The sequence below is a fragment of the Mchenga conophoros genome, linkage group LG18, assembly GCF_057382185.1.
Source record: "Mchenga conophoros isolate Kocher_MC1m ecotype Shallow Benthic linkage group LG18, M_conophoros_male_GT1.1, whole genome shotgun sequence".
Classification (NCBI taxonomy): Eukaryota; Metazoa; Chordata; class Actinopteri; order Cichliformes; family Cichlidae; genus Mchenga; species Mchenga conophoros.
The window spans coordinates 14,117,051-14,139,618 of record NC_140543.1 but is presented as its reverse complement, the minus strand read 5'-3'; the positions used below and the strand labels follow the sequence as shown (position 1 = coordinate 14,139,618).

The 22,568-nt window shown below is 38.6% G+C and overlaps 1 protein-coding gene across 4 annotated transcripts in view; it reads right to left on the bottom strand.

The window, feature by feature from the left end:
- The window catches only part of myripa (myosin VIIA and Rab interacting protein a), a 29,895-nt gene extending 7,609 nt beyond the window's left edge, over window positions 1-22,286 (bottom strand). For 3 of the 4 annotated variants that reach the window (XM_085253457.1, XM_085253458.1, XM_085253459.1), the window contains exons 1-10: window positions 22,132-22,286; window positions 21,114-21,284; window positions 13,751-13,972; window positions 10,449-10,585; window positions 6,320-6,400; window positions 4,583-4,680; window positions 2,159-2,239; window positions 1,861-2,007; window positions 1,162-1,288; window positions 101-636 (exon numbers count right to left, since the gene is read on the bottom strand). In XM_085253457.1, the coding sequence (XP_085109583.1) occupies window positions 101-636; window positions 1,162-1,288; window positions 1,861-2,007; window positions 2,159-2,239; window positions 4,583-4,680; window positions 6,320-6,400; window positions 10,449-10,585; window positions 13,751-13,972; window positions 21,114-21,223 (1,539 nt within the window). In that variant the 5' untranslated portion in view covers window positions 21,224-21,284; window positions 22,132-22,286. Of the gene's footprint in view, window positions 1-100; window positions 637-1,161; window positions 1,289-1,860; window positions 2,008-2,158; window positions 2,240-3,309; window positions 3,508-4,582; window positions 4,681-6,319; window positions 6,401-10,448; window positions 10,586-13,750; window positions 13,973-21,113; window positions 21,285-22,131 lie in introns of those variants that run through there. The other variant, XM_085253460.1, reaches the window with a different exon arrangement.
- Between the last annotated feature and the right edge of the window lie 282 nt (window positions 22,287-22,568).

The following is a 22,568-nucleotide window of genomic DNA, read 5'->3' as shown; positions in this document are numbered from 1 at the left end:
ACAAGTTTCAGAGCAAAAGCTGGCAGCTTTGCATGTTTAAAGGTCCTTGAATGACTCAGCTGGATAGTCCAGTGTCCTTTCATCTGTATTTCTTTCTTACCGACACAGGAGAAGAAGCCACCTTTTCTTTTTTACTCTTTCTCCTCTTCCGTGACTTCCTCATTTTTGTCACCTTCGTCTCTCCCTGATTCCCTCCTGCTCCCTCCAGGTTAAAGTTCACATCGATGATGTTTGTCCTGTGGGATGACGAAGGTCTGATGATCTCTGCCGGCACCTTCCGCTTTAAGAGAGCCATGAGAGGTTTTTTAGGCTTCCAGTTCCCCTCAGAGTCTGAAAACAGACCATCTTGGCTGCCTCGCTCGCCCGTTAGTGGCGATGGGATGCTGTCGCCGGCGTCAGGCAGGTGAAAGTTAGAGTCCGTCATCTTCCTGTGGATCTCCTTGAGGACGGCACCCCAGGAGCTGTCAGGCTCTGGTCTGCTTTCGTTGTCTGAGCCCAGACCTTCGTAGGCTGACACCACTCCGGACTCCCTCTCCAAAGCGCTGTAGACCAGGCTCTTCCTTTTAGTGAGTAGGCTGGGACGAGACAGCTGGGCGCTCTGCAGGGCAATCCAGTTCCCATCAGGGCTCTTCAGCACTGCGGACACACCGACGCATAGACGCATTTACACAGACATGCACATACACACACAAGGATGCAGATATCACGCAGAGAAGCAGGGAGCAGTGTGCCAAACGAGGCATATAACGATGCAACAAAAACACCCACACAAGTATTACCTACCACACCTTTAACTAGAACTGAGAGCGTGACATTACAGCTAGCAGTTCCCCAACAAGGCAGAGAAAATTTGGATATGAAGCCAGTTTGTATGAAAACTTTGAAAAGAGATAAAGTATGAAAAAAAGCATTAAATGCTGATGCAAATGTGGACCGTTTTCCTTAAAATTGGGAGACTGTAGCATTGTTTACCTGTCACTTAAATCATGTTGTTCCAGTTACAGGAGCACGCATGTTGTGTATATCATATGTAATGAACCTGTTCCAACTTTTTATGGTAATACATTCAATCATAAACAGTGTGAGGAGAAAAATATACATAAAATAATCCAATTTACAACTGTGAGTTTAACATACTTGTTGAGTTTTTGAGGATCTTACCAGCGTTATCCAGCCGGTCTACACTCTTCCAAGCCGACCCAGCTCCTTCCTTCTGTAATGTCTGCGGGGAGTCTTCTATAAGGCCCGGAAGGTCATTGTCCAACAGTGAGAAAGCAGATTGTGACCTCTGGGGAAAAAGATAAAAGTCATTGCAAAATTAGAAAAAAATAATTTGGTGATATTTGAATTGATCTTTTATTTCTATAAACTGATGATAATATAAAGGTTCCTTGTTGAATAGTTCAACCAGCAGAGGTCAGCATGTGGAAACAGAAATGATCATGTCATCCTTTGTTTCAGTGAAAGAAGAACTGATGACTTACTGTTCAGCTGCTTCTGATGTGCGTGTGAAGAAGAACCTAAAGGTCCAGCAACATTTATCATATGAAGAACAACCTTTTTACTTGACTAACTCATTTTGGCCCATGGCCTTCATCAGGATCATCACAGAACAGACTCTAAGTACCAAATATTCTTTTTTTTAAAAAACACAGCCTGGGTGGTACCAACAAAAGAGATTTTTAAATGTAACTTGTTCTTCATACTACATGTGCTCCTGGAGCTTTAACGTCTTCTAAGCAAACTGGTTTACTCATTAAGAATAAATACAAATACATTACTTGAGTTATTTCCCACCAATTATTCACAAAGGTAAAGTTATTGGATCACAAAACGTGTTTCTGATTTATTTATTTTTACCCAGAGGCTTGGTTGATGTTTCTGTGAGCTGGACGCTTGATCAGAGGGGGACTGATGTTGATGATGAAGGTCAGTGTTGCGTTCAAGGGCCAAGTCTTGATCATATTCTGCTCTCATCTCAGCCAAAGTCTTTCTCCTACTAATGATCTTACATAAACAGAGACTAGGATTAGTGCTGCAAACAGCTCAGTACTCTGCAGATGAAAAAATAAATAAAATTAAATAATTAACTCCTTTCTAATACTGGAAGGTTTGAAGAGGCCTTCACATGCTAAATTATTGTTCTTATGTTTTTTACTTTTTGCACAATGGTTTTGGCCAGTTCCTCAATGAGCTCTCCTCTGTGCTCCCGCAGATAGCGTGCTTCATTCTGCTTCTCCTGTTGTAAACACAAATAAAAAAGCTATTCATCGCCGCAAACAAACACTCTAAGCTGATTACTCCTCTGAATATACACTACATATACATGTTTGCTGTGCTACATCCAAAAGCTTTAGCATACTTTGAGAGATTAGTAAGAAGTAAATCTTTTCTAACATAACTGTGTTTTTAAAGATGCAGCATCAGAAATCTAAGTTAGAAAGGTCAAGTGATGAATTAAACCAAAATAATTCCCCCTATATGAAAAAGTATAACATTTTAAAGGCTAGCATGTTACTGGGGTTTCATGTGAATGAGCAAATCGTTTTCAGTTGAGTTAAAAAGGTATGCAGATATTAGATGAACTTTGTTTAAGAAAATACTTTCAACCTGCATTCTTTCAAAAGACCAACAGGGGGTGCTGACTATGGTTGAAACAAAGAAATTTAGGAAAAATGTCCTTTCAGCTATGACCTCTTTAACGACCCAACCTCATGGCTTTATGGTCGTACATACTGGGTTCAAGGCTTACTGAATACAATTTTTTAAATTATGATTCAAGTTAGAAAAGAAAAGAATGCGGTTTCATGGCAGTCCCTCCTTGTGATTGACAAGTTATAACCATACAAGGGTCACTCAGCCAAAACACATCAGCAAAAGCATTCAGATCGAGGATTCACATCATGACCTCCTCGGGTTATTTCATGGAGTGGCCACATTTTACATACAGCTATGAGCAAAGATAGCAATCGCCCTGCCATTGTCTTATACTGTAGTATTAAACCATCTGAGTTTTGGACTGAAGCATAATCCTGATGATTTAACTTAATCTGACTGAAAGAAAATAAAAAAACAGAATAGTATTATCGAATTTCCCAGAGGAACCCACCCGAGGGATTAATAAAGTTCTATCTTATCTTATCTCAGATTAAAAAGAAACTTCATGTAAGGTCTTTAAAGGCTATTTATCAAAGTGCAGATTGAGGATAATCTCCAACATAATGTAGCATTTCCAGTAGAAGACTGTATGGGTCGATAGAGGTTCGAACAATAAGCAACTATTTGTATGAGAGGAAAAACATGAATAACCTGATTGGAAGTGTCAAATTCAGCCTTGGAAATGGCCTCGTCTATGGCCTCCTCTAAATACATATGAAAAACATGCACTTACCTGTTCTTAATTATCATTTTAAGTGTGAATTTTATCTTTTTTTTTATTGTATTTTATTTTGAAAACCCAGAAACCGGATCTCACTCTAACGTTTAGAAGCTGCTAAGGCTTCCGCTCCTCACAGCGCGCGTTTGCACTGTGAGGGTAAGTCCTGTAATGAAAGGCTCTGGCATTTTTATGGTTTCTGGTGTGAATGTTGTTACATAAGTTGTACATGTCGATGTATATAGGTTCATATTGATGTTAGAAAGTTTCTGTGTAACTGAAACAAAGGCGGGTTGCTGTTAAATAGTGTTTCTGCCGTATTTATGCTCTTTGGCAGTTAGTCTTTGTCAGCCCCCTAGTGGTTGCTGCGCATAGCAGGAAATGTGTTTGGATTTACCGTTTTTCTGTGCTTTTTGTGATGTTGTTTTACATTGTAGGAGCTACAATTGCTGGTACCATCAGAAGACACCTGTTGAGTGTGTTTTATGTCTTCTGCAGGTACGTGAGCTTGTTAACAGCCATTTTGTCTGTAAAGCACAAGCAAGTGAAGATGTAATGCGCTATTGTTAATTTGACCACTAGAGGGAAATGTTTAGTTGGTGATACTTATGTTATCCTGTTATTCTGTTTTATACGATTGTGAAATGTATTTTATTAGTCATAAGATTTCTTTTGTATACAAGCTCAGTATGACAGAGTGTAAAATGAGAGAAGTTATTATTTTCCACCTTTTCTTTATTAAAAGGTTAATTGTAAGTCTGTTAAGACAGCGCGCGTTTGCACTGTGAGGGAGCTACAATTGCTGGTACCATCAGAAGACACCTGTTGAGTGTGTTTTATGTCTTCTGCAGGAATAAATCGTGAAAAGCCAATCTTTCTGAGCGTCTGTGATTTTTGAAGAGCTGGAAGTGTTACACAAAGATAGCAATCGCCCTGCCATTGTCTTATACTGTAGTATTAAACCATCTGAGTTTTGGACTGAAGCATAATCCTGATGGTTTAACTTAATCTGACTGAAAGAAAATAAAAAAACAGAATAGTCAGATTAAAAAGAAACTTCATGTAAGGTCTCTAGAGGCTATTTATCAAAGTGCAGATTGAGGATAATCTCCAACATAATGTAGCATTTCCAGTAGAAGACTGTATGGGTCGATAAAGGTTCGAACAATAAGCAACTATTTGTATGAGAGGAAAAACATGAATAACCTGATTGGAAGTGTCAAATTCAGCCTTGGAAATGGCCTCGTCTATGGCCTCCTCTGCCACCCGCCTGGCCACAGTGAGCGTCTCCGCCATGCTGTGCTCTAAATGCGAAAATAACAATCACGTGTTTTGTTGTTATTTGAAGGACTTTTGGATCAAACAATTGTTTACATTGTTTACTCTGCAAAATTTTATAAAGAAGGAGCAGTTTTCAGTTCAGTTCACTTTTAAAGACATGCATCTGTCTGCATTCAGTCCCAGTTTCTGCAGACTGAGACATGACCACCAGCCCAAAGCAGCTTTTCATTCATGTTTGCCGTCACTCATCCTGTTAGCGCAGTGAACTATGCGCGTGATGACAAATGAGAGCAAGGCAGGACACAGAAGAGAACAGACTGACATGGTTGTTTGAGATGCAATAGGAACCTGCGCCAAAAGATTACAGCTAAGATCATAAAACTACTCAATTCTTCTGCTATAAAGCATTACATGAAAGTCAGCATGGGAACAAATATGGATTCATGTGGAATCATGAGAGGATTATGTTTGACCTGGATATTGGGAAATATCTTTTTCTTGTTGAAATTCACTTTAACAGGAAATGGATGACCAATCAGGAGAAAAAGGCCAAATGTTCGAGTAGCCAAATCTGATGTATGGCAAATAAATGGTGAGCATTTCACTGACTGATTTGGGTAAAAGATGGAAAAGCTCTCACATTCGACTGCAAATACTCTCATATTGGTGAAGGTTTGCAAATATTTGCTGTCTGGGTCTGTCTGCACCAATGAGACCAACCCAGTTGCAATGGGTGTCTTTGCAATACAGGACTCAATCTGTTTGCCAACGAGTTGTATTCTTATAGTATATAAACACAAAGTTGCCAAGCGCCGTTTTTCCATTAAATTTCTGGATTTCTGGCCTGGCTGGAACTTCATTATTATCATGGAGCTAAATGAATAAAACATGTAGCACCATAACACCTCTGTTTAAGCTATTAAATTCACTCCATAAGAGATTAAATCAAGAAACATAAAATTAATAGGCCTAAAACTGATGCTCCAGGAAGGGCTAAAAAAATAAGCCAACATTGCAATACAATACATATTGGTTTCTTGCAGAGTAACACAAGATAATCATCTGAACTGTGTTAAGTTAACAAAATCCACCTTTGTGCATCTTAATACTCTTCGCAAGAAAGCAAATATTTCCCTGCAAACCCAAATTCAGCTTTATTATCTTCAATATAAAAGTTGATGTTATAATATTGTGGTGCAGATTGTTAAATTTGCACTTGCCCAACCTCAAAAATTGAGGAAAACAGAGCTACGCTGGGACTTAAAGGCGCACAGCTCCAAAGGGCTCACTGATGAGTTAACTGACCCCTGTACTTAAAGTTACTTTGGCACTTCAGTATTTTACAAATACCAGAAATACAACTAAAACCAATTACATTTAGAACTGTAAGCAAAACTTGAATGGCAGGTCTTTTTTTTTTTACTTCATTGCTAACAAACAAAAACTGAAACTAATTAGTTTAACGTTTATCTTAGCTAGTTACTGGGAGAAAGCTGAACTGGGGAAAATCTGTAACTTTTGTACATTAAATAAAGCATTTATGCCACCACAAAGTGTCATACTTTTGATATGTGAAAGTCCAAGTGTATGCATGTGTAATTACAACAGCAGGTGTACAGTACAATCAAGCATCAGTGAAGTCATAATTAAATGTGTCTGCACCTTCAGTTTGTCTGTAAAACGTTGAGTCGCTCCCGCAGACGCTGTCCTCATTGCAGATGCTCTCCTCATAGGCGCTGCCCTCTGCAGACACACACATGTTTACATGAACGTGAAAAGACTTCCACGTGGGATTAACCTTTTTATCCTGGAACCTGATCACGGGAATAACCTTTAAATAAGATGAAGCATTAAAGAGATGAAGGAGCATCTTTTTGGTCACTGTCATTTTTTAAATTGCGTTATGGAAACTACATTTGTGCAATTATGAGAATTAATTTTGATATTTTATTATGACAAGAACAGTTTTCATTGCAAATACCTAAACCTCAGCTGTGCTGTCTCCAGTGAGATGTTCTTTCCTGTATGAGAGCTTAATTTTTGATTTATTAAGTGTAAGTTTTGATAAAAATGACACTCTACCATGTTTTTCGCTTGGTTTGATTACTTGTTTCCTCACTACATTTGCTGGTAATACATCTATGGTGTAAACAGATATAACTACACAAACTTATCAACAGTATCTCTGACCGATATTTGAAATACATAATCTGATTTTAATGTCAGTAACTGCTCAGTAGAGAGCACTCAGTCACTCTCTACATAGTTTCCCCTTGCAGCTCTTAAGCTCTGAGCTCTTTTCACATCATTTAAATATTCATGCAACAATGCATCCATTTGTGGTTATATAAGTGCATTAGTTTCCTCATGCATGGCATTACCAGCCGATCTGTGCACAGCAGGGCCCGGTTCAAGGGTACAGCTGAGTACACGGGGTCACTTCAATTCATTTAAAAGGCCAAAGAGCACTTAAGTAATATGAACTGTTTAGATTTTTTAAATGAAGCAAGCACTTTACTCCACTGGTTAAAACTCCAGAGACAAGCTTGATGTGAAATATCCTGAAATAGAGACAACCTGAGGATTTTTTTTGTGTTTTATTTGCAGGAAAAGGGATTTTGTTCTAGTGACGCCTCGTGTATGTCTGCAGACATCTGTGTCATAACAGATGCATGCGATTAGAAGTATGACCAGAACAGCAGCTGGAGGTCACTGTAACCCTGAAGGCGCCATGAATCTCTCGGGAAGGCGAGCTGACAGAGGCATGCATGAGAATATGAACTCTGCAGCAGAAAGTACTTCTCCCGTGTATCATGAATGGCAGAGTATATTCCATTGATTTGAATAACATTAACCTACATCTATTCTACCTTTAGATCTTACAGAAATCCAATAAATTCCTTTAACCACAACTTCCAATGAATTTATGAATTCCTTCAAAAGTAAAACTGAAACCATTAGAGAGAAAACATTTCTAACCACCTTACAGACTCATTATTATATACAGCTACTTTCAGTACTACTAATATTTACGTAACTTCAATATACACTTCCTCCAAACCATCAACGTGTCTTTTAGACCCTATTCCTGCAAAACTGCTCAGAGAAGTCCTACCATTATTAATTTTTCAATCGTATGATTAATCTACACATTATATATTAAACCATCATTTAAAAAGCCATCACTCGACCCGGCTGTCAACTGGCCTAATTATAGGCCAATCTCAAACCATCCTTTTATCATTTTCTTGAAAGAGTATTTGTTAAACAGCTAACTGATCAAAGAGTTATTGTTAATTTCTCTTCCATGGTGTGTTTTGTCCTGTGTTCGTCTAATCACTTTCAACCGCTAGCGGAAGATTTAGCCCAGTTCTGCCAGGTTTCTTCCTGTTTAAAGGGAGTTTTTCCTTCCCACTGTTGCTAAGTGCTTGGCCATAGGTAGTCATCTGTTTGCTGGGGCTGATTTGGAGCTATGTAAATAAAAGTTAATTGAAATTGAATTAAAATGAAAATTAAATCAGTACTAAAGCTAACCTATTATTTTACAGTCTTAGATATCTTTAACGTGCTAGCAGGACTTAGAGCTAAATGCTAAAGCTAGCAGAATCCTAATAATCATCATTATGCCCACAATGTTTTTTGACTTGTTAGTATGCTTATATAAGTAATCTTTAACACTGAGGATGCCATTTGTTCTCCATGTTTACAGCAGCAAACTAAAAAACTGAACAATTAAAAAAAAAAGTGATGTCACACCAAAATTACAACAACAGTTGTAAAGATTTGTAGATGTATTTATTTTATAATCATAGTTATCATCAGGATTTGACTGTTCGTGGAAAAAACTAGTTTCAGAATTCTCAAATGATGAATCACAACAGTAATCACTAGTTTAGATGATAATAAAACGCCTGTATGTCTGTACTATACAAAGCCTTGAGTAAATCATATATATGAGTTCGCCTCACTTCCTCTGCTCCTCAGGGCCACTTTGTTCCTTTGCGTCTCTGTTCAGAGGAGAATGTCTCCAGGCTTTGTTGAATCAGTGGACTGTGTTGAAAGGTCTTGAGGGGAAATGTTTCATTGCTGCACAAATCTCACACAAGGTTCAGGATCACACAGCATTTAGTTCTCAAATGTCAGCTCCGCTAGTTCTGATGCTATTCATGTCATACGCATTATTCATATGCAAAGTAACATCATGAGTCACGCTGAGTCGATCGCATTTTGCAACTGGATGGAGAGTTTAGTTTTCAGTGCCGGTCTGTCATTAAAGTACAAAAACGGAAGAAACAGAGTGCTAAAGAGTGCGTGTGCAGAGAATAAAAAAAAGCTATACATCAGAGGAGCGACGGCCTAACGCCAGCCCACATCAGTCCTCCTCCCACCAGGGTCAGAGCTCTGCATCATCTGCAGCAGGTGACCTCTCCTCCACACAACACACATAATTCTCTGAAATCCCTTGTCGGTTCAATCAGATCATACTCTGAACCAGTGGTTCACAGATGCTCTGGTGCTTTGTCACTGACTAGACCTAGATGCCTGAGCATATGTCACTAGGAACACATTTATTCAAAGCTCTCTGTGTCTGAACCAAAACATTTTCAGTGTGACAGCTTCTCATTTAGCTGTGAAGACACAAAAAGCTTCTTCTACACTGACTTTGCTTTCATTAAAGAAAAGCTCAAAGCCTTTTTTTCTTACTGTCACTGAAGTAGAAACAGGTTAAAACTGAAAGATCTCGTGTAAAAACAAAACTTTTAGGAAAAGATATTGCAATGTTTGAAGTTCATAATGAACTTTTCAAAGAAAATCTTTCGAATCAAATTCCTCTGAGAACAAACTCCTCTAATCTAGAACCAGGTCCATCCCTAAAAAAGTAAAGGGCTAAAGAGCTGCCGTCTCAAAACAGCTGGACCCAACACTGATATTAGTCATCAGGGAGCGCGAGGTGCACTGTTCACAGATGATTTGCTGATGCAGTGCAAAGATTCTGTCTAGCATGACTTTCATCCCTCAGAAATTCAAGCCCACCACAAAGCTGTCGAATCAGTGAGATGTGCTGAAAGGTTTTTAGAGGAAATGTTTCATTGCTGCACAAATCTCACACAAGCTTCAGGATCACACATTACAAAGAAAAAACTGACAAGAACCATAACTGGCCCTGCGCTAACATCAATTAAAGAACATCTACTGTCGGCAATACACATTACACCTATTAATAACAATAATTAAAGACCAGAGATTATAAATATAAAAACGTTGATCACTGCAGCTTTAAATTACACAAATTCTGAGGCCAAAAACAGAGGAAAACAAATTAAAAAGTGATCCACTGATTCGAGTTAACTTAAACTGTGCTTGTAACTGCACCGTCATGTTCACATCTACGTCTGTAAACACTTTTGAACAGTGGATCATAAAACCTGCACACATACAGCAGCACTGAGTCCCTGCTGAGTGAAGATATGAAAGAAGCAAACAAACATTAATAGACTTGAAGTGTAGCAACAGCCTGAGTGATTTGCCAGAGTAATGTGGGATGAAAGCCAAGAGCTTAATCCTCTTTCACCCTCTTCCCAAGTTCATGTTCTCCACTGCTTTGAGATATGAAACAGCAAAAATCAAGACAACTTTGAGCGAGTACACTAATTTCTCATCAGAGTAGATTCTCCCTACAGCAAGCTGTTATGAAACGAGCCAATCATATGTGAGGTTTTAGTGAAGTAAGAGCTGGGAACGGTTTCCTAACTGAGAATCTTAAGCATCTAACGCAGCAGAAGTAGTTTACCTGTTAGCTCTGAAAGCGCACTGTGTTCTGCCAGGTGCTTCCTGTAAAGAGTCTTCAGCACTTTGGCGCTGCCAAACCTCTTGAAGCGTTTCTTCACATTAGTGTAAAACCACTCCAGTGACTGTGTCTTCAACAACCTGAGAAAGAAACACACAAACATACAACAGATTAATATAGATTATGCTAATCACCCTACCAAATGTGAAGGAAATGTAGTTTTCTTCACATTTGTTATTATCCACAGATTTGTTATTATCCACGTTTTGGTCAAGCAACAATCAACCAGAATTTCAGTAACCAGGTCAAACACAAAAAAGCAAAACCATCAGTCAGTCCTGGTGCCAATCTACATCTGACTCACAGATGAACACAACCAGCTGCTGGCAGCTGTGCGGATTCATTTCCACTATGTCTCTCACATCAATAGCCAAAACTTCTCTGGAGTTACTTCATAAATCAGGAGGCTGAGAGAGACTCAGCAGGAGATGTTTAATCATTAGTAAAAGGTAGACAGGAGACACATAAGCGTCTCACTTTGATGTTTGCAAGACAGCATGAAATCACACGGGCCGGTTTACACTGAAGTTGGGTCGTCATGGGGGGTAATACAGTGACAACGCTGATTAAATAGCAGGATTGTCGCACTGATTTCATCTTACACTCTACCTAAAAAATAAGTGTTTTTAAAGCTGGAAGTGAGTTGGAAAAACACAGCAGCTGTTATCATTTGTGACGGGTAAGAAGTCACAGCCAACAAATCACAGTGACACTATCTGATCTGCAGCAAGAAGGCAGCATTACAGAAACACTTCACACAAACTTAGCAGAGTCTTGCTGACGTAAAGTTAAGAAACAATCTGTAGATATGAAATCACTGTTTGGTTAACTGTGAAAAGTCTGAACCACCAATAAATCTAAATGTGAAGACGGTTGGGAGCAGTCCGGTGGTGCAGTAATTAGCACCGTCACAGCAAAAAGGTCCTGGGTTCAAATCTAGCCGGGATCTTTCTGTGTGGAGTTTGAATGTTCTGCCCATGTCTGCGTGGGTTTACTCCGACTTCCTCCCACAGTCCAAAACAAAACCTGTTAATGTTACACATCTCGTAGATACACTGTGCTGTTTTCTTTGTTTTACCTACTGTATCATATTAACTGGAGAAAACCCACACAATCATGTAAGGTCATGCAAACCCCAGACAGAAGGGCGTTTATGTACCCAAACCCAGAACACTGCTGCTGTGAACAGTATTTCAGCAGTGTTTTACTTAAATAAGTCAATGTGAAGAATTTGAAGATTTCTGTAGACCTATCAGTTAGTGAGGTCACATGAATTAGACTAATGTGAAAGTAACATGTTACTCTGCAGAATCTGAGTAAGTGTGCAGAAAATGTATCTCAACTACAACATTTACAAATAGTGACTGACTCTATGAAAAGTGTCTGTTTATAGCCTTGCATACTATAACTAAAATTGTTGTATGTAACATATGAAACATGGCTGTAAACAGACCCAGTATATGATCCAATGTGTGCATGATATTGTTAGTCTAGCTCAGTTACGTGCTGCATTATCTTCAAGTACATTTAAGATTGAAATTCCTATCACTGCTGCTTTTAAATTAACTGTATAATGACACGTTTATGTTTAATGAGGTACCCTCCGATTTCTGAGTGGTTGTAAGTGTGTGTACACAGCGAGTGCTTTGACAGGAAGCAGATGCAAAACATAAAATGTCACACATCATTACTGCACTTCTACAGGCTTTGTAAGGTGCCTCCTGGTGCAGACTAAGCAGCCAGGTTTTAACTACCAGCTACTGGCCACGATGCCTCACTGGAAAGAAAGAAGTACATCTACTATTACACTATTACATTTTTATTACACTGCAGTTTTTTCTTTATTTTAAGTCTATTTGGATGTTCTACCTTTAGGTTCTCTGACAAATACTAAAGTTAACGTAGCACCTAAATACATCGTTTAATGCATGACTGGATATCTGCAGTCCCCGTTGACCCCACGGCTGATGCTATATTGAATGATCTGGAGGCAGGTGGCAGGTAGGTAAGCTTATCACAGTGATTCCTGACACCAGCGCATGTCATGGCTCTCTATTCTCATATTATCTACTTAATTGATTTTGAATGTCTGGGTCAGACAGCAGCACAACCCTGATCCACTGCATACAGAGTGGCATTTAAACCAGCAACTGCTTTACACATTTAAAATTTACATCTACAGTGTCTTTGAAGTTTCTGGAATATATTAAGGCTTTTAAAAAGGTGCCATTGTGAAGTATATAATGTAATCATTTAGCAGAAATCACAGGCTTTTAATTTGGACTCTGTGCAGCAGACGTGACCGGACATGGTCACTTCAGAGTTTGACTAGAGGCTGCAGAAATACATTCCCACTAAAACCCCATAAATCTGACAGTCTGTAACTTTCAAACACCAACAGTCTGAGGGTCAGACCTGCATGTTTAGAGGTGAGAATAGTGGCTCCATTTTTTTTCTTCTACATGCAATCACTTCTGATTAGGAGCCTGTCTAGAAATGTGTTCTCCACACATTTGAACGATTATCACGTCTCGACCTTTTTCATGATTGCTGCATTTTCAGCAGGCCTTACAAGACAGCATTCAATTTGTCATAGAAACTAGTTTTTTGCTTTGTACCCCTCAGCAATGAGAAAAACATATAACAAGCTCAGCCTCGTCCTTTTAAAAGAAAATGTCAACTCCTGAAATGTCAGCGTTTCATGAACAAAGGGAATTTTAATTATGACACACTTTCGATTTTAGCCATTAGGCTTTACAATCTGAGCAAACTGTAAAAAATATAAAATTACACAAAAATAAAGTGAAGTAGAGCGTGTGGATTTAAAGTTCACATGCTTAATGGAGCGTTTCAGGATTTCTGTAACATTAAAAAAACAAGTTGAGTTCAAGAAAAGACCTCTAAAGGGAAAATTTGGGAAAATGTCTTTGAAAATCCATTTTATGTTGCTGCACATCTCCCTACCTCATCTCCCTACCTCTGTCATCTTGCATTAGTGCAAATGTTGGGGCCAAAGGAGACTTTATCCTGCACTGTATCTTAGTGTCTATGTTATGTGTAATAAGTGCTAAATCCATCTCTCCAACAGTGGAGTAAGACCTTAATAACCTTTGACGTCACTCTCGGCCTCTCATCCTCACTTAGTCTCCTTGTATATCGCACACACACACACACACACACACACACACACACACACACACAGAGATAAACACCACAGCACTTCCAGGCACCACCGCTGACCTTACCTGCTCTTCTGGCAGGCGGAGCAGAGCCAGGTCTTGTCCCGTTTGTTGTACACCCGGCAGGCCTTGCAGACATTGTAGTGGCAGTCGTGACACTGGCGTTTGGGGTTGAGCAGGAAGGTGAAAGGCGAGCAGCAGCGGATGCAGCAGCGCTGGTTGAAGCAACTCTGCCGTGACAGCAGGAGGCAGCGACTGCCCTCCTCGTCCAGCTCCTGCTTCAGCTCGCTGTGGGGAGGAGGGGGGAGAGAGATAGTGAAACTAGGAATGTGTGTGTGTGTGTATGTGTGTGTGTGTGTGTGTGTGTGTGTGTGTGTGTGTGTGTGAGAGAGAGCGAGAGAGAGAGAGGGAGAGAGAGAGAGAGAGAGAGATGTATAAAATCTGTTTGAAAAAGATGCTTATGTGTCAGTGAGTAAGATAAGAAGTATAGTATTCCACAGGGATCATATGAAGTTCCTGCACATGGATAAAGCACCAGACCAGGGTTTACTGTGTCAAATAGGATGATTATGTGAATGAGGACACAGAGTGCACAGATGAACGCACACTGATCCTCTGCGTCCCTTTAATGAAAATGGAGCAGAAATTAAAGTGGTTTCAAAAATTCGGTCAGGTTGTTTCATCATTTTGTAAACAGAAAATAAATAGATACGGTGAGAATTATGGAGCTGCTTCATATGTTTATCGAGCTGCTTGTTAACCAGAAAGCCTGTATTAAATAAATAACAGCCGTGGTGACTAAACCACAAATACATGGTTAAAACACACACAAAGAGCCCAGTGTCTTCAGTGCATCTTCACTAAGACAAATGAATTCAGTCGCTTGTCCTGATAATTAACTAATGTTAATAACTGAACAAGTATCTTCACTAGTTATGGTGTTAATGATGGCATGAATATATGAGAACTTGTTGAGGCTTGAAGAGAGAGATGTAAAATCAGGTAACATTGGACTGAAAGGGGTTCATTTGAGACCCCTGATGTCTTTTTTTAGGTTAATCTGGATGAAAGTGCAAAAGAAGTGAGAAGAGCTCAAACCATGGAGATTAATGCAATAATAATTTATGCTAATTAATGTAATGTAATTTTGTAATTGTGTGCCTCAATATGACTTTTTTTAACATGCCGTCTCGACTTTACACGTTTGATTGCATTTATAATCCTTTCGCAAACACAAAGCACTAACAGACTTACAGCAGCCTGCATTTACAACCTGCAAACAGCACTTACATTAAGTGCTTTGAGTGCATCACTATATAAGGACCAGTCCATTTACCATTTTACCATCTGTTTCAGTGCCATACAAAGACAGCAGTCTGCTTCTTTTGTTGTTGAGTTAAATTAATGTTGCTGTTTGACATCATTGGCACAGTGTTTCTGTTTCTGTGCGTTTGTGAGGAACAAATCTGTTCTGGTCAAACTGGTCGAAGTAATAGAATTAAAACTGTACGCAAATTCATTATTTGTTTTATTAAAATGAAACACATTAATCTAATTACTTATTTATTTATTTACTCATCTAAATTAATTGGACTTGGTATGCACATCTCTCTTCATTTGTGGTGTTACTAGATCACATTTATCTGAATTTACATTGTTATAAATTTGTTTTAGACTGGTTGCTTTCTGCCAGGGAGCTGAATAACTGCCAGCTATTTGTTTTCTGTTACATTCAGTAAATGTGACAGCAAACAAACACGGGTAATTGTGTAACAATTTAGCATTCATTTCTTTTATCATTAGCTTTCCAGCAAAGAAATACAGACAGAAGCAGATGATTTGACAGGAGCTCCAACATGATGGAATATAAAATTAGTCAAACAAATGAAGGCAAAGCAGGAGAGGCAAATAGAAAGTGTAACTGTGTAGGTGGCACTAGAAAGAAATCCATTATTTTCACTTCATGACAGCAGGAGCATCAGCCATAACTGAATCATTTATAAATTATTACAGCTCGAAACTGATGGAGTCTGACAAGATGAGGAGAGAGGCAGGAACTGCTTCTGCAGGTATGCAGGTTGGTTTCATTTCAGTTTCTGATGACGTGAAATTCAAAATGCAAAGCATCAAAATAAATTCCTCATTCTGCACGTGACAATGTTTATTAAAGTACGTTTACAGAATGTGATTTATGGAAACTTAGGGGTTTCTTTAAAAGAAAAGATGATGATGTTATATGTGACAAAAGCTCAAAGCAAAAACTCAGACAACAAATGAATATTTTTAGTGTAGAAAAATGTGTCAATTTCTCTGTTAATCAATAGTAACAAGTAAAAGGTCACATCAGCGATGACGAAAAAGATGAATTTTATTTTTTTTAAAAGAACAATTATGATAGCAAGCTTTGGTTCTGTTGGCTAATCACTTCAGCTCTGTAGAGTTATATGACTTAGAAGTCCTTTAAAAATTTTAACCACAAATATTTAAATGAAACTTGTAACTTTAAAACCATAAACACTTTACAGTCTCCCTCGGATGCCCCTCACTACAGCACCACATCCATTACTAAAGCTCAGTGGATGATATAAATACCTCCCAGACAGAACAGCATCAGCCAGACTCAGACAGAGACTGTGAGGTAATAACATCAAGAAAGTGAAGAAACATGTACAAACATACCTGAAACATAAAGCATCCCATGATACTCAACATAAAAAAAAGCTGTGGACCTTTTTTTTGACCTAATAAGACATGTACAGTAATGTTTCGCAGCACTCTGCAGCTTTATCCTCACACACCCTCAGCGAAAGAAGCTTTTGAGCTTCGGTCATTCAAAGAGAACAAACAAGAAGAGGCTCAGGCTGTGTCAGCTGCAGTTATCCTCACATAAAGTCTGCTTCTTGGTGATAAGCTAACTAATGTCTGCTGGCATTTGTCTGAATGGAGCTTAGTTTATTTTTCTTGTGTTTGAAGATTTGAATGGGGATCAGTTATCTTTTGTCATAAGAAGATAAAAAGATGGGTCATGTTGTTCTTTGTAAACAGTGTATCTTACCAAATGAATGTGCCTGCTGTGCTGCTTCTGAACAGCAGGGGACAGCTGTGTTTTAAGTTTTAGGATTTTTGTATCTGGTGAACGGAGGTTTTCACTATTCACAATTCCAGGACAGCTAATCTCTCATATATCATCAACTTCTAGGCTGATGCATGAAAACATCTGACAAATAGCAGCTTATTTACATGTTAGCATCTATGCGGCAACATTAAAACTCATTTATAGCTGATTTTCTCATCTACTGATCAGTCATTTCAGTTATGAGAACCATGTCTCAGAAAAGCTTTGCAAAATCACCTTTTTTGCAATGTGCATTTAACTTGTCACTGATCATAGCTGGGATACAATTCAGTTCATTTAGGATGTTGACATGTACAAACATGTTCAAACTGATTATCAGAATGAGGAAGACAGGTGATTTAAGTGTCCTTGAATGTGGCCTGGTTGTTGGCTGGTTGGAGTATTTCAGAAACTCTCAAGGATTTACAGACAAGGGTTTGAAAAACAGTGAGCAGCAATTCTGTGGGTGAAAAGCCCTCATTGATGCCAGAGGTCAGAGGAGAATGTCCAGTATGCTTTCAGCTGATAGTAATAGTAATAGTAACTCAAATAACCACTAATTACAACCAAGAATGCTTCTAATATTTTTTTCTGTGCTCGTATTTTCGTCCCTTTTCGATCCCTTTATGACCGCACACGATGTCACAAAACTCAAATCATGTCAAACTAGTTTCTTGAACAGTGAGTTTGCCTCCACAGTCACCAGATGTCAATCCAGTAGAGCACCTTTGGGATGCTCTGCTGGATTGAGAGTGGGAGATTTGCATTATGGATGTGCAGCCTACAAATCTGCAGCAACTGTGATGCTGTCATGTCAATATGGACCAAAATGTCTGAGGAATGTTTCTGCCTCTCTATGCCATGAAGAATTGAGGCAGTTCTGAGGGCACAAAGGAGTCCAACTAAGTATTAGCCCCAGGTAAGTGTGAAATCAGTAGATGCTGTATTTAGCTTCAGAAATCCCCAGCACACTGCTTTAAAAATAAATCTCATCTGGAGTATTTATTTGTGTTTTTTGTGTCTTTCTTGCTTTTCTATTATTATCTAATGAAGTAGTTATTCTTGAGAAAAACAGAAGAGTATTTTTATCACACATAACATCATCTCAGATCAGTTATAAAATACATGTGTGATATTTCAGTTATCCAAATCAGTCCTGAACATCTTAACACAGAAGTTTCTCCTTTCATAAGAAAAACATGCAGCAGAGGTCACAAAGAAAGTCAACAGCATCCAGATGTGTTCTCCTGTTCTTCGCTCATCTCTATTCCTTTCCTAACTTCATCTCTGCCGTCTGATTGCTGTTTCAGATGCATGAACACTCCTGGGTTTCATCTCAGGGATGTCGGTGCAGAAATTGAAAAGCAAGATGCATGAAGTGAGAGCTCACGTAACAAGTTTGGGAGTGAGGAAGCAGAAAAGTGAACAATCGAAATGACATGACAGATTAAACTCATACGTGTGATGACTGAAAGCAGTACGTGACCTTTTGTGTCAAGTACTTCTGCTAAAGAGGGGATTAGCTGTGGAGATCTTCGGCCACATTTATCAGCTGTTAAAAACTGGAGTATAGATTGAATTTATTATTGTTTTGACCTAAGAAATAACTTAACTTTTGGGCAAAAGCATGTCTGTCTTTAAAGAACTAAGACAATGTCAACAATGTCTAATCATGCCGGCTAAACAATTACAAGATTAGCTGGTGGTAAGCGCTTTGCTTAGCAACACTTGTTGAAGTTAAGGAATGTAAAAAGCTCACCAACTAATCACTTTTTTCGTCATGTCATGTGGGGATTTAACAGAAAAACTCCTTTCAGTTGCACATATGATTCAAGCAGAGAAACTGTTGTCATTTCAGTGGCCTCAGATTGTGATGATGGGCCTTTTTAAACATTAATGCAGGTACAGTGAAGCAAATACACAGATTTTTGAATATGGACACAACATTGGATCGATACTGTAGTTCTACAGTGTTTTCAGGCCACAGACGTATGTTCTATGTTCTGACTAGACTGTCACAGAGACTTAAATAGGGTTAGAGTTTGGGAGTTGGGAAAGTAAGTTAAGGTGAATGTACCAAAAATATATATGCAGCTGAGGGTCATAAATTTTAGTCGTATAGTTTAGTTTTTCACTATTTCTATAACTCAGTTAAAGTATGGTACGTAACAACCACCTGCCCGTCTAATGTACTAAAGTACACTTCTTTAAAGCATATTTTTCTTACAGTAATATTTTGGTGTCTCTGTTTCCTCAACTTTACAGATACTCCCCTCCAAACTGTAACCAGAAAATAATCTGAAAAAACATAGATTAAAAGTTTAAAGAAAAGACCACGGGTTGAAAATCTGTTTGCTGGTCCCCAAAGACTGCGTCTGAAGAGATGCAGAGATATTTCATGGTGTTTCATAGATAATTCTGTGGACCCTGTTTCATCTTCAGTATGTGGTACTGAAAAATAAATCCATCTGCTTTTTTTTTATGTGAATGTAGCTAATGTAGCTAACTGATCTGGTAGGTGGCTTATAAAGTAAAACATTTCATATTAAATATTAAATACTTTTAAAGCATATTCTTAGTCTGACCTACAGGCAGAAACCTCGTGTCCTCAGTGTGTGGACAGAGTGAGACTGGAGGATAACAGCAACAACAATAAACAGTTCTTATGGGAAGTTATAATAGACCACACTGGGCTGATAAGCACACACTAGACATACTCCTAAGAATATATATATATTTTTTTAAATCTAGCTGTGAAGTTACATTATGAAACACTACAGATAAACACTTAATTAATCAAGCCAGATGTCCAAATAAAAGGGCTTTTGCTGATAAAAATCTAAGGGAAATCCTGACAATTAGGTTCATCTTGTATGTGAGGTCCTTCTCATGGGTTTTCAGTCCACTGAAAGCATTTTGGTAAACAGTGGAGTAATGCTGTAAGAGGTAAGTGTTTTTCTAAATAAAGCACCAGGACCAGCAAGGACTCTTTTTGTTAAAAAGGCAAATCATTTTCCACTATTGTGTAACTCTCAGGCTGAGGCTACAAGCAATGAAACCCATCTATTTACCACGTTATTGTGCCTTTGTATCTATATATGTTGAGGTTGGGGTGAAGGAGGAAGCTGGTCTGACTGCAGCGGAAAAAGGCTTCACTTCCTGGCTACTGTGTTTAGGACACACTTCAGAGCAAAGAGGCGGGAAAGGAAATCTCCACCAAGGTCTAAAAATTCCTCGAATTAAATTGTGCTGAAGAAAAGCAGCCTGAGAAAATTGGTGTAAAAGACCTTAAAGGTATACTGGTTATGCAGTGCCTTACTTACTTATATGTTCTTCATTTTGTTTCCATAGCCATACTTTATATTTTCATCACCATGGTAGAAATAGTTTATAATCTGAAACATGACATATCTGTCAAACACAGTAGAGGCAATGGTATGACATTGGAACTGGTGGAACTGGGTCATTAGTGCTTATTGAGGATGTGACTGTGGATAGAAGAAGCAATATGAATTCTGAAGTGTACAGGGCTGATCTCTCTACACAGATTCAGCCAAATGCTGCAACTGCAAAAGCAAAGAAATGAGATATAGTTTCCATTCCCAGTGGCCAAGTGAGTCACCTGATCTCAATCTAACAGAGGAGGCTTTTCAACTAATAAATAAAATACAAAACTGGATGCAGAGAAACCCACAAACAAACAGCATCTAAAGGTAGCCGTAGTAAAGGCCCAGCAGAGCATCTCAAGGAAGGAAACAACATTTTGTGATGTTCATGAGTTCTAGGCATCAAGCAGTCATTTATTTCAAAGGATTTAAAATAAACTTCATGTTTAAATTAGGTTGGTTTGTCTAATTAATGTTGCGACTCTGAAAATGGCAAAGTATGACTGTAATTCTTGTAATTTTTGGAGGACTGTGTCTCCGTGGTCTCTGCACAATTTTAATTTCCACAATCCCTCTTTCTGTCTACGCCAAGATCTACTCAAATTGAAACCAAAAATAAAAGAATATCTGCAATAATAAATCCTAGGTTTATGTTTCTTGCAACACTAAGAACAGAAAAAGTGTACTTTTATAAACCGCTGTGATAAGCTGATTATTCAGCAGTTTCACATTTACTAGAAGACTCAAAGAAATAAGATTTCATCAGAGGTAAGGAAGTTCAAAACTTTCAAACACTCATATGAGCAGTGAGAGTAACCAAGCTGCAATAGAAAAACAGCAGGATGGGGGGGAAAGTCAGTACAGTTCACTTCCTAAACATAAAATATCTGGAGCTCCACTTCTGCTCGATTTACAGGTCAGAACTCACCTGAGTCTCTCCTCCTCTGTCTTGCGCAGCTTCATGTCCCTCTGCACCACCTGCAGCACGTGCTCCGCCTCATTGTCCGTCAGTCCTGTCAGATCAAGCTTTCGACCCATGGCTGACACCCCACCAGCTGTCTCAGCCTCACCAACTGAACAATCAGCTTGTTGTTTTCATCTGGAAAAGAGAAAAAATAGTCAGGCCAAATAAAATACACAAAATACAAACAAAAACACCTGACAGTGACAAAGTTCCCAGAATACCTGAGTTTACAGCTGGATGGTTTAGTGCAAACTGGTGGAGGAAAAGAAATATATTCACTAAAGAAGGAGTACTTCACTACTTTATAGTACTTTACAGTTATAGTTACTAGTTCTAAGCCTGTGATTTTACACTTAAAAACATGGTATGATTATAAAACACAAACATTAAGCTTCTGTTAATCAAACATGTTTGAGCCTGATGTTCAAGGGACAAGAGCTTTTTCTCTTGAGTCTTTAATTAAGACATGATTCCTAAAATACACGCTGAGACTCTTTGGAGAGAGTGAACCAGATCCAGCTAACATGTTTTCCATTCAGGCTTCTTTATAATTCTCAGCATGTCACATGTCACTCCTAGTGACTAATTTATTACAATAAAAGTACTTTTACTCACTTTTGATACATTTTTATAATTAATTATACTTCACTGGGTTTTGTGTAAACTTGTAATCTAGTACTCTGACGTAACTTACAGCATTCACAAGAAAAATCAGAGCTAATGACACTTCCTGTAGAAGAAATCTCTTTTCTTTCCCTCAGACCTGAAGCTGCAGCTTACTTTTGTTTTTGTTTTTGAATGCGGACGTGAAACTAATAAATAACCGTAACTCTCACAATCACACGTATTTTACTGGAATGTGAAGCAAACAGTACCGATTTTAACGCAAAAAACGAACACGAACAGAAATGCGAACATGCAAGTTAATGGTTTTCATTCAGGCTGAAGGTGATAAAGTCATAGTTTGATTACAACAACTTACCAGAATCTGTGGCTGAAATAGAGAAACACCTTTAAAGCTGAACTCCGTTTACTTCTAGAGAGAATTATCAGTGAGACGAAGCCAAACGCTTATTATAATCCAGTGAGTCTGCGATTTTTTGTTTCATCGTTTTTTCGTATGAAAGATTGAGGGGGGGGGAGTGTTTCTGCGCAGCCAGGCCTGGTTTCTGAGAGAAAAGCAGGATAAATCCTGATTAGGGTCTATCCGAGCGTTTCTCCACTTGCCAAGGCGACGTGGAAGTGATGAAAGCTTGTTTATATCACTTATTGAGAGAACATGGATTATAACAATAAACTTGGGTTCTGACTGTGTTCAGTCATAAATGAACAATAGTCTTGGAGTCATATCTTGATGCTTTGCAGACACTATGTCACGATATTATTCTTAAATCGCTTCAGTAACACGTGCTGTTAACA